Consider the following 13,016-nt stretch of genomic DNA (forward strand, 5'->3'; position numbering starts at 1 on the left):
GTACAACACATGTTGAAAATCAAATGTTTTCTCTTTTTCAGGTCAATATACTCCTCTTCATTCCCCACTGACACATTCTACCCCCCTCTCCAACTTCTGGGTGTCCTCTATGGAGTGGAAGTTGGGGGCTCCGGGCATTGGAGGCTGGATCGTGGCCGGCATGCTCTCTAGGCACACTTCCAGTTCCCATCATAAGGGAGACACCTCGGTCTCCTGTATGGCACCACCCTGTACATTGCACACTCGAGCCACTCTTTTTTGACTGTCACCCAAAGGAACCCCAGCTTTTTTCAGTGCCTCCAGCTCACATAAATCAGATAATCCTCCTGCATTATTAACAGCCTCACCCTAGGGAGAGAGTGATGAAGAGTGAGAGAGACAGTGATTGACAGCAAGAAGCCATGGAGTCCCTTTTCATAGACTAAAGCCTCATTTATGATCCGTCTACGTACGAAAATAAATGTGTCCATTTCAAAAAATGTATCTGTCAACACCTACATACTTCCATGTGTCCTTTACATTGATATTGAGTCCACAAGATGGCAGTGTAGAGTTTCAATGACATAATGGAAATGGTAAAGGGAATTGTAATAATATATTTAAGATATTAAAAGGTCACATGAAAGAACAGAAAAATAATCGACAGAGTCGTTTCTGTGTCATTACTTCGTTGGTACCTAAAATGAACAAAAAATCCTACAACCTGATACTCCAACAGCTAAGCTACTTTAGCAGCATTTCTTTATTTCTTTGTTTATTTCCTCTTTGATAGCTTATAAATAACTCTGTTCCCGTACAAATTATAAATAACTCTGTTCTCATACAATTGATATGTCATCAAAATTCCCAAACCTGTCTTGTCTTAGCAAGTTAACAACTCACTCCTTTGACACAGACATTGGCTGGACACTGTTACTGCCTCCAGTCCTAGCTGAATAACAATGACATCGCAGTAAGCCTCTCTAGTGTTTATAGAGAAGTCGGGTGTGTTAAAGGTGCAACAGTCTAACAAGCTGTGTAAAAGAGGTTTAAGTCATCAAATACTGTACAACACCCTCCCAATGTCATTTCAAGCTTAATGAATCAGAGGTGTTGTTGAGAAAGTATAGATGTTATTAAGTGGGCTCCATTGGGCCAGTTTCCCTTTGTGTGCCAACCAAAGCACCGCAGACCACATGGAACAAAGGAGCGACGTGTTATAGCATCGATGCTAGACTTACGTAAGCTGTTTGCTTAGCAGTTTAATAAATTGTGACATAGATATAAGGAGTTTGCTGCAGCTACCTCGACTCCTTGTAAAAGGTGTGTGTTTTCTCTGCCTGCTTAAACAACAAATTTATTGAATTAATTAAATTTTTAAAAAAAATTTTTTTTTAAAATTTTATATACTGGTTTGATCCCCGAAGGGAAATTAAGAAAGCACACTCTAGCTACTGATTACAAACGCATGCATACATATTTGTGAGTACAGGCCCCTGTATCACACACACACACAAAGGGGCCTGTAGGCATGCAGGGGAGGTAGAGTGGCAGGCAGCTCCTTCTTGGTGCGCCTCAAATGAGCAATTTGTAAAGGGGACGGCACCTTGCTCAAGGGTGCCTCGGCAGTGCTCCGGAGATGAGCTGACACCTCCCACTGTTAGCTCACCTCCGGGTATTTTTGGGGGGGCGGGAGTGGGAATCGAACCGCCGATCTTAAATCATAGGACGACCCGCTCTACTGCCCGCTTTACCACTGAGCCACTGCCGCCCAAAGGTATAAAGGTATAGGAACTCATTTTAAAGTGATATACATTTTGTTTGTCATTACGAAAATATGAAAAAAAATCATTCCTGATGTCTGGCATCATTCCTGTGGTCAAGAAATGTTAAAATCTGCGCTGCAGCAGCTTCCGCATCCAGTCGTTACATGGGGTCATACGTCATTGGCGACACCCGTCGCTTCATCAGTCAGGGCAGCCATTACAACACAATGCGATCACTGATGCGATAAATCCGATAAAGTCATGGTTACCTGTGAAACGAATGGTATGTTCCAACACCACAGGAGTTAGATACAAAGATAAGAACCTATCTTTTTCAAAATACCTTCTGGAAAGATTGGAGAGTCATGGAAAGTAAGGATAAACAGGGTCAAAATGACCAAAGATCCAAGAATCTGCCATGAGCACTTAACCCCGGATGATTTTTAAAGAGATTTGAATGTAAGATCATTTTCAGACAACTCATAGTATTTATTCAGAATTCCCAAGGTTTAGTGGATAATTAATTTTTATCTGGAGCTACTGGAGATATTGTATAAATGTTTGTATGACCACATTATCATGCTATTATGGCACTCGCGAAAAGTAAACAATATCAAAAGTGATAGACAGGTCATTTTACTGAGAAGATCTGTGAAACTGAAATTACACATACAAAATCAGCATGTCAGGCCCAAATCCTTATACATTAGTAAATACAAGACACATTCGATATTAGATTGGGCGACCGTGGCTCAGTGGTATCGCGAGTCGTCCAATGATTTAAGATCAGCGGTTCGATTCCCGCTCCCGTCATTTGTCGTTGTGTCCTTGGGCAAGACACTTTACCCTCGCCTCCAGTGGGGCACTCGCTGGTGTGTGAATGTGTGATTGTTTCGGTGGTGGTTGGAGGGGCCGTAGGTGCAGATTGGCAGCCACGCCTCCGTCAGTCTGCCCCAGGGGAGCTGTCACTACACACCTAGCTTACCATCACCAAGTATGAATGAGGAGTGAATGAATAATGGATCCAATGTAAAGCGTGTTTTGAGTGTCCAGAAAAGCGCTATATAAATCTAATCCATTATATTAATATAGAGTTGTTATTAACTCCACACAGTCGAACAGTAACGAATGGCGGTTAGCTCAATACAATATGGAAAATCCTAATGACGGGCTAGCACGTAAGCATCGGTAGCTCGATTGACTTTTACATACACACAGTAAACCAAAACGGGACGCCATAACTAGTAAGTCACTCATGACTCAAGACATGACTACCTGAACTACAGCTAAGAACTACAGAAGCCTGCAGCAACAAACTGTGCAGTAGCTCAAACAATCCCCTGAAACTCTTACAGGGTCAGCACAACATGATTTGAGATGATTTTGTGATAAATAAATGTGATAATGTTGGCTTGTTACGTTGTCGCTTGCCTAATATTTATATAATGACACTGATTCAAAGTGATGTCTACGATTGCGTCACTACTGCTGTCATGGAGCTTTTAATTATGTACTTCAAATACACACCTGGTTGATTTGGACTTTTCTGTCCCTTTAGTTAAGTAATTGGTGCAAGCAGTGTAACTGCACTGGTGCATGCAGTGGAGGTTAATCCTATGAGAAAATGAAGGAACAGTGGCAAATCGGGATGAGAAAACCCATCTTCATCTCTGACATCTAAAATTCCCATCCTGACACTCTCTCTAGCACAGTTGTGGTCAAATATACAAATGTGAAAAAAATAACCACACGTCCCAGACCCTCTCAAAGTGGAGGTAGTCCATAGTTTTAATCTGGGGAGTCAAGTGAAGGAATCCAGTTTGATTACAAGAAACAAAACAGGCACATACAAACAGTAATGCTGGTCTAGGCAGAGGCCCCTGTGGCGGGTACCAAGTGAGCGGCAGGCAAGGAGGCGGAGCAGGGAGAACGAAGGCCCAGTTGTCATGGGAACAAAAGAGAAACAGCGCTTGAGGCAAGGAGGCTGGATGCTAGCCATTATGACAGCAGTGGTCAGATGCAGTTGGTCAGTGCTGCAAAGCAACAGCAGCCCACCCAGCCTACCTGAAACCCCACCCAAACTGCTGTGCATCTGGTAATTCAATCTGGTTTGTGAGGCCAACAGGCCATGAGGCCGGGAAGAGTCATCATTTTGCACTGTTTGGGTCACTAATGTTACCTGATAGGCATCCTTACACATGACTTCAAAGACAAGCTTGTTGTATTAACAAAGAATTATGAAATAACATTATGTAAAGTGATTCATGGAGGTTTGGGCCAAGTTGAGAAGGGGAAAACAATGAACAACAACAAAAAACACACCCACACCACATGGGTTTTTTGAAAGCTGGGACCCAGATCAAAGAATGTGCATGTGCACATGGACACACACACTCAGATGGACTTATGTCCAAGAAAAAAGCAAGGTACAATTATTTCCCTGTGTGTCATATTTCCTTGTCTGCTTTTGAAAAATGAGCCAAGGTAGTCTGCAGTTCTTTGTCTTATCTGCAGATGCTAGCCTGAAGGGATGGATGGACAAGTCATCTAGACAAGGACACCAGACAGACAACAAGAGATGAGAGCGATGGTGACGAGAGAAGAAGGACGGGAGAGAGAAAATTGCAGGTGTGACTGCATCAACCTGTTCTCCACAGCTCAGTGATCAGCAACTGCCAGACAGGGCGAGAGTAGAAGAAGAAGAAATGCCAAGAGAGATAGAAATGTACTCCTCTTTTAACACTTTCCATCATACAAAGACTGAATGAGCTAAAACCAGTTGAGGATGCACAGTCAGCGGTCAATACCATGTGGCAGCCAGGCCCTGTTACATTTCACAACACACACACACACACACACACACACATACACACACACGCGCAAACAGCACACACACACTCCTTCTGCTGTCAAGTCCAGTAACAAATAAACACTCCTCCCTTCTTGTCTCAGATTTGTTTTTTAACACTACTAATGAAAGAAAGAAACTTAAAAGCAGGAGAGTCAAGAAAGTAGACAAAAGTGAATTCTAACTTACCAATTGAAAACATATTGAGAAGGATATCTGTTGGAAGGTTTCACTTCCACTTCAGTGTCTTTCTCATCAGACTTTCCTACCGATGTAGCTCCATGTTCTGCCCAGGAATTCAGACGCCCAAGATGAAGCCAGCCAGACTTTCCACACACATTCATAAATACACAACTACACTTTTTGACTGTCTCTTGTGGCACAGGGAAACTGGATTGGACTGGTCAAATGTACACGACAGTGTCCCCAGACAGACTGCACGCACTACCCTGGAGGGCCGCTGACTAACCCAGCGCCAACTTCCTTACAGTAAAACGCTGAAGGAATTTCAAATGACTACTAAAGAGGGGGGATTTCCTTCAAAAACTCAGTCATCTTGAAAAAATTAGCACAACTGGCCGCCAAATTCTTCCAAACTTCGAAAACAACTATAACGGAGTTACAGTTGTGTGGCCCCTGCTTCATAAAGTCTCTCCCTGACATTGTATTTTTGGGTTAGTGGGTAGTCGATTGGTGGGATAGACTGAGTCAGCCCCCTCTCCTTCTCCAGAAGGAGGCTGGTCTGATCAGAAGCATAGCGAAGCAGGAGACAGAGCAAGCAGGCGGTCCAGTCCTGGAGCCGGGCCCAGTGCAGGGGTGGGGTAAAGTGCCAGCAGCACATGCCTCCGACACTCTCCACACTGCGTGCCTGCGGAGTGAGTTAAGTCGATGCGGTCAACGCGGGGGTGGGAGAGGGAGTGGGAGAAGCAGTTGGACAAATGGATGGAGGAAGAGAGTGAGAAAGATTGTCTTCACTTCAGGGCAACATCCTAAGGAAGGACAAGGGGCAAGACTTTAGACAGCAAGTGAAGATGAGGGTGTGAGAGACTGTGAGAAACTTTGAGAGTGAAAGAGCATCAGAGTGTGGGAGTGTGTGTGGCTCAGCATATGTTAGCCTGTGTGTGCACAATTGTGTATGCAAATGGTGGTCGTCTCGCTGAAGTTGCCAGGCTGTGTTTGCAGATTGGTTTTGTGGTCAGCCACTCACTCATGATTGAAGTGATGGCAGGGTGAAAAGGACTCTGAGCTTTTTTTTTTTTTCTTCTTGAGAAGTTCTATGCAAATAAAATTGACTCAGGGAGGTCAGTCAAAGCACCTCGCCCACTTCACCCAGCTGTTTATACACACACAAGTTGACATGATAGAGATTCTAATCCTAAACAAATTAGTCAAACTGGCTCGTCCTGGTTTGGCAAGGAGCCTGAAAATAACAATGGAACCACACAGGCTGTGATGCTACAGTGAAAACAGATAGGAGAAATGTCTCTGAGGGATATTTTGTTCTACTTGAGATGGAGCAATGTCAAAGAGCATGCACACATCCCACCAATATATGTTTCACTAAATCTATTCTCTTTTCTCGCCCTTCTTCAGAGTCAAAATTATCAGCTTTTGACACAGCAAAGCAGGTATCATGTGTTCCACCGCCTGGCCTGCTTCCCCATGTGGTGTTTCGCCTCAAGTTTTACGCAATTCATTATTCATAAACCCTGAATATCAAAGAGGTGTATCATTGTCAAAAAGGACCCCCACCATTAATCCCATCACTCGTGCAACATTGGTGTGAGGAGGCAGGGGGCAGCCAAGGGAAAAAGATAGTGCTGTCCAAAAGAGCGTTTGCTGAAACAGAATTTTATGGGCACTGTAAATAAAGCTGGACACACAGCATGGATGCACCTATTTGCCAAAGAGAAGGTCTTTCGGTGTGCTGTTTAAGAGAGCTGTTTAAGAGACCATGAGGACAGGACAACATTTTTTACACTTTTTAAATTTTTTACTTTTGTTGCCTTTTGGGTATTTGTTTCCAAGGGAATGGCTTATTGGACAGGATGCTGTGTGAACAAAGGGGTGAGTGTAGTGGGTCAAGGATACAGAGGAAGACGTAGTTTAGGGAAATTTGAAGAGATTAAGTCTAAGGCAAAGGGTAGGACATGTGGCTCAGGCAAAGGTAAAAGTAGCATCTGGTAAGTCTGGATTTGTCATTTGGCCCAGTGTTTAGGTAAGCGCCATGTGAAAGTGATGCACTTTGCTGAGTCACTGGTCTCATTGGTGGAGAACTCACAGACATTCCATGCTGGGACACAGGAGGTGGGAGGACAGATTTTGAAACAGCAACAGGACCAGACCAGGACAAATGAGCTCAAGGCCCATTACCCTTTTTTACACCCACCCGCACATGCACACTCACATTCCCTAGTCCCACAACACAGATTTAATAGTGTACACAAGAAAAGCAGTGTCACAACACAAAATAATTTAAGTCTGGTTTTAATTTCTTCCATTTTATCCTTTGTATGAGAAATAGAATGATCACAAAATAACAGTTCCTTTTACCCCAGACCAATGCAGTTTCCCATGGTCCGGGCACTCAATCCAGGATGTTGTCTATGTAATAAAAGCCCTGTGTTTTGCTGAATGCATTTTTCTCTGTATATGGTATAGCTACATAGAACCTTTTGCTGTCTGCCCAAACTTTGGTAAGCATGCTCGATAACTGACCAATCATGACATGAGTTTTCCGGAGCCGTTGAGTTTACTTTTCACTACTGAGGGATGAAATTGTGATTAGCATAGTGGGCCCTAACTCTAATCCATCTCATTCATATGTGATTGCAAGCCATTTTGTTTCCTCTCCTTCTCTTCAGCCCCTTATGATATGTACACAAATGCACAGTATATACAAATAGAAACACACCCAAACAGAAAAAGAGCCGCCCACAGCTGCATAAGGCCATTGCTCTAACAATCCAATCTGTTTTCTTTCCCATGATGTTTCCCATTGGCACAAAGAGGAGAAAATCAGATTTACTCCCCCACAGGGCCCATGTAGTTGCACTGATATGGAAAATGATTTCAGTATTGCTTGAGCCCATAAACATTATTTTGGTCTCCCCTGTTAATGACACATTTCTTCCCAGCATTGTGGATCTCACAGAGGAAGACATGAGTGTACGGGGGAGAATAAGGGAGGAGGAGGAAAGAGAGGAAGTGGGGAGGAATCCTCCTGGGCTTTGCATTCAACAGGGGAGTCCTTCACCCCTCAAACTGCATCCTGACATCCGAGCCTTCTCTCCTCCTCTTCCACATTTACGCAGGAACACATGCACATACAACTAATCAACCACGCCGGAACTTAAATTGTTATGGCCTTCAAATAAGACAACCCTGAAAAAAAAGTCACAACACAACGCCATCCTTGTTGAAAACAAGTCAAACTAAGATGTATATCTCAACAGGCCTCTATATCTACCAAGGCTAATTCCAACTACATTTGGCTACAGGGCTCAGAGCAGCCCCACTACAACTGTGTCATCAATCAAACATATCTCTTATTGCTGGTAACATCCAACATGGCAGCCCCCTCCTCTTTTTTTACACATGGTGAAGTTTTTACAGTTGGTGTGAAGTTGCAAACACTTTCTGTCTGGGGTATATTGTCAAAGAGAAGAGCACACTAGTGTTGCGTAATTTAATATGAGGGTGTTTAAAAGAGTCTCCAACAGGCCAAAAGCAAGGCATTAAACCTCCCATTTGGCTTCCATTAAACCCCATCTGTGGGACCAAATATGAGGAAATGAACAGGAATAAGCCACGTTAGATACGAAAAAGAACTGCCCTCTACTTTAGAACATTCTCTCAATTTCCAGAATCAAATATGGGATTTTCATGGTTCTCTTGTTCCACTGGAAACATCACATGGAATGCTCTGGGTCTGGTTTGTTTTACAGCTGATGACTGATCTGTCTAAATCCATTGGTTTTGTGTTCTGGCCATAGGGATGGATGGGTGACTAATGGCGGCTTGCGTGCCATGTTTCTGCCGACAAAGCTAGAGAACAGCTAGCCAGGTCACGCACGCAGACATGCCTGGAAGTGGGGGAAAAGCAGAATAAACAAGTGCTCAGCACTATTCTCTCTAATTAGTCCCCTGTTAACTTTTGAACTTAATTGGTTAATTGAGATGTGGTTAGGCTAGGCAGGTTTCCCCTCAGGGTGACCGAACGGCTCCACTACTTCAACCTGGCGCTGCCTGGCACAGGAGGTGCCTGTCTCTCTTTGCTCTCTCTTTTTGAGCATCCCACTGCTCCAGTGACGAGAAGTAATGATGCTGCTCAGGAGGCAGTAAAACTATGTTGTGCAAGTGTGTTTAGCCAAAATTGTACCCATGCAATGCACATATGCTTGTGCCACATCAAAGCAGAAATTTTGAGTACCCAGTCCTGGGTGGTCCAAACCTCTCCACCAGTAGTGCTAGATAGATAGGCAATGGCAAAGTGGAGTGTAGATGTGGGTGGATCTTAACCTCACCACATGCAAGTCCGTTTGCTTAGGGGAAGACTTGAACACTTGGAGGTTGGAGAATAAAAGTGCAGTGCAGTAGACACAGATAAACACACATTCAAATCCATAGGCGTCACATTGCTTGAGTCTCCCCATCTCCTCTGGTTGATGTGTAATGATACCCACAACACCACATAAATCTGAAAGCAGCTCGATTCATTGGGGCAGATTTTGCCTGCTGTCTTTCCTTTTTCACTTTCATCCCCTCTTCTCCCTTTACTACTTTGAGCCCCCATCATTTATTCCCCGTCTCAGTTTTCCCTTTCCGTCCTCACACCCTCTCCATCATCCCTCGATCACTCTGCCTACTTCCCCCTGCTGCTCAGCTCCATATTTCTGTCGTCCCTCATCGCCCCAGTCTCTTCTCTCAGTTGCCATCATCCGCATGTTTCAAAATGGAAATACTTTCTCTTCATCTTTTAGTTTTTAAAAACTGCTTCCTGTCCCACTTACTCATCCCACTTGCACTTTGTTTCTCTGCTCTTTTTCATCTATCAGGTCTCCGGAGGCCTGGGAGGGTAATGAACATCTTGTTTTATGGGGAGTCCAGGTTCACCCCTCCCTTTATCAGAACCCCCATAAATCAGCATCCCAGCATTCAATTGGCAACCGTGGCTTGTCGGAATGTCCCGTTCTTGTCCTCCCATCCTCTTCCCTCCCTTCTCCATCTGTGGCCCGGCGCCTCCTTTAGGTCACAGAGAGCAATGCTGGATGTGAGGGGCCTGGTTGAGGAGACCGCTCTTGCTGCTGAACTTAGGTCGCTTGGATTGGCCGGTAATATGATAAAGTCCTAAAATTATGTGTGTGAGAGAAACAGAAGGCAGCTCCCTGCTCTGGGCTCTCTCTGTCTTATGTAGCCTGTCAGAGGTGCAGAGACAGAATAGTGCAGATAACAGAGTCAAAAGCCGCCACGCCAGCAAACCAGCCCAAGGTCTTTCTGCAGCCCTGAATATAATTTGCTGCTGGTTCACAAGGGGAACAAAGGAGAAATGTTTAATACTTGTAGTGTTGGCCAAGACAAATGCAATCATTTTTGTTCTGATAACCTACAGACAAGGGGACGAAAGGCACCTGGATTGCCAAGGCCAAACAATATACTGTATTACCTTGCAAAGAACACACTGTATAGTATGTGCGCATACCCTTGACTTCTTTTGTTGCAAAGCCTCTTAGCCATAAGTACAATACTCCGTCCAGATAACCACCTTCTTCCCTAATGTAGCAGTCTACATTTTCAAGCGCACACAAGGTCAGCTAAATCACACAGTAAATTCTTTTATGACATGACAAACTGGACTTTAAAGTTGAGTTACGTCTCCAAACTGCTGGCACTGGTCATCCATGGAATGCCATTGCTGGACCCTGCTCAACATCTGCAGCAGAGCACTTGAGCAGAGATGAGTAGAATTAGGAGCATTTCCTGCAATCTGCACAGAGAAGAGGAGGTTGTCCTCACCCGATCATGAGCGGATGAAGTGTAACATGGAACGGGGCAGCCATAAAAAGCCTCTCCTCTCCAGCTGGTTAGCCTGATGTAGGCTTTAACAGCTAGGAATAAAAAAAATGTACCAACCAAGGTCAAACCTGGAGTAGGAAGGGAGGGATATCATGTTGATCAACTGCTCAGGGCTTGTCTGTCTGGTTGGTTGGCTGCACAGTTACAATTACAGTCATCAATCTCCTCTGCAGTCATCACATGTAGTCCACTGGGCGGTGGGTGTGTCGGACGGTCACATGTTATGTCCTCTCATGCTGTATTTGTCTACAGGTCATATTCAAACTGCATAGGAGTAGGGAGGCCTTGCGGGGTTAAAAGAAGCTCACAGCATCTGATCGAAGTTAACAGATGTGTTGCAGCTGCTCACTTTGTTTGCCATAGCACATCCTCAATCACACCCACACACACGTGCACTTACTGAAAAAGACCATTATATAGCAGCATGAAAATTCAACTCTTATATTTTCCAGCTGACTGTGATCAATAGCACTCCTGGTTTTGCATCCAGTTACCATTAAACTGACTTTTAAACACTGTGCCCACACATGCACATGTTGGCTTTTCTAATTTCTTCTTTATTATACACTTTACTCTCTTGGCCATAAAACATGTCAGCAACTCCAATTTGAGCCGGAAAGCCTCAAATTATCTGACAGGCCTGACCAGATTTGGGGAATCTGGAATAAAGACAGCACGTCATGGCTGTGGAGTTAAAGAGAGGAAGCACTGAGGGGATGTTGTCCAGAAAAACCTCAGCTGGGTGTCGTCGCATCTATGGGAGGCCAACAGCTCTCAGAGGTTCTCACAAGTGTAAGCGAAGCTCGGTCTAGACCTGGCAGAGGCCATAATAAAGAGAAAAGGGGGAAGCCGAGTAGAGACAGAGAGGGGAATAAAGAGGAGTTACTAGACTGATGTCAGGCAATGAAGGGAAGAGCGCTTACTGAAATGTTTTGACACCGGAAATAGCAAATGTGACACAGGTACTTAAACAAGGGTTTGAAAGTCAAACCACCGCCATCTCCCTTTCACTGGCTTCTCTCCCCTTTTTTTCTCTTTACTCTGTTTGTCATGCACTCAAAGAAGTTACAATTACAACTGCAAACTCCAGTGACTCGGCTCATCGTAGTACTTTAAGGCCGGTTTTCTGCCATGTGGAAGACTGTGAGCAGGTACTTCACCCATATTACTGAGATTAATATCATGAGCTCACAAGTACACCAAGTGGCCTAACAACATGATGTCACTACTGAAGTCCTGTCCAGCATCGTAATTTACGCATTGTTTTGTGCTATAGTGACGCTGGCATGAGCAGCGCTGACTTGTAGTGCCATTTGACACATTCCCTCAGTGTCCGTGTGAGTTGGAGATTGTGGTTTCTGTCTCCTTACTGTATTTGCTCTGGCACAGCGTTCTATTGTGAGGCCAGGCTTTGCACTTCTCAGATAAGAGAGCAGTTATGTCAACACTGTGCACTGTGAAGGAGCCGCCCGGTCGTGTTGACATTCTACAACGCTGATTATTTACTCTGACCACACAGTTCAGCCATCATCGAGCCTCTAATGCACTAATTACCAGAGGTTTCTCGAGGTGGAGCCCCCTACTGGCTTTTCCCGGTACTGGTTCTTCCTTTCACTGACTAAGAATAACCAATGGATTGAAGAAAATCTGGAGTTTTAAGCAAACTGCCAACAAAATCTGAAAATAAAGTTGAAGATATTTTCTCACAATAGACACAACTCCTAGTGTACAGTACTATGGCAACATGAGTCTGCATGTTGAGCTGAGCTGCACAGCCCTATCAGTAAAGAGCCAGTGGAGCAATCCATGCATAATTAGGAAAGGGGGAGGGGGTTAATTGACTTCTTTGACAAAGATCCTGATTTCTATCAGCCGGTCCCCTAATCATGAGAGCCAAGCTTTCATTAAGGCCCCCTCCCTCATTTATCTCTCTTCTCCTCTCACTCCCAACCCCCCTCCCCCTCCTTGCTCCCTTTCCTCTCTATTCCCCCAACTACAGTACTCCTACCGTGTCCTCAGTAGGCCAGTAAGGGGTGAGGCCATTTATAGCTCGTGCCTTTGTGAGTAAGGTGCATATTGGCACATAAACATTGATTAGTGGACACACATACACACACACACACACACACATCATGGTTGCAGACTGCAGCTGACCTGACCGTGACCTCCCTGTGGTGATGTACAGGCTAGAAGGTATTACCTGTATTATGTTATGCTGCCAGAGATGTTCTGCTCACAAACACCGACATTTTTTATTTATTTATTCCAAGAATAATGCTCAAACCACAGAGCAACAAGAACGGTACTATAACAAGCACTTTGAATCTTTTACAGGTAGAACATCAATA

At 44.4% G+C, this 13,016-nt stretch overlaps 1 protein-coding gene across 6 annotated transcripts in view; it reads right to left on the minus strand.

The window, feature by feature from the left end:
• Positions 1–13,016, minus strand: part of LOC137609737 (BAH and coiled-coil domain-containing protein 1) — a 64,333-nt gene that overhangs the window by 34,981 nt on the left and 16,336 nt on the right. The window contains exon 1 of one of the 6 annotated variants that reach the window (XM_068336986.1): positions 4,783–4,862. The exons of the other annotated variants lie outside the window; for them this stretch is intronic. Coding sequence (XP_068193087.1) covers positions 4,783–4,795 — 13 coding nt within the window. The 5' untranslated portion in view covers positions 4,796–4,862. Of the gene's footprint in view, positions 1–4,782; positions 4,863–13,016 lie in introns of those variants that run through there. 6 annotated transcript variants of the gene reach the window in all.

This window comes from Antennarius striatus, chromosome 16 (genome assembly GCF_040054535.1).
Source record: "Antennarius striatus isolate MH-2024 chromosome 16, ASM4005453v1, whole genome shotgun sequence".
Taxonomy (NCBI): Eukaryota; Metazoa; Chordata; class Actinopteri; order Lophiiformes; family Antennariidae; genus Antennarius; species Antennarius striatus.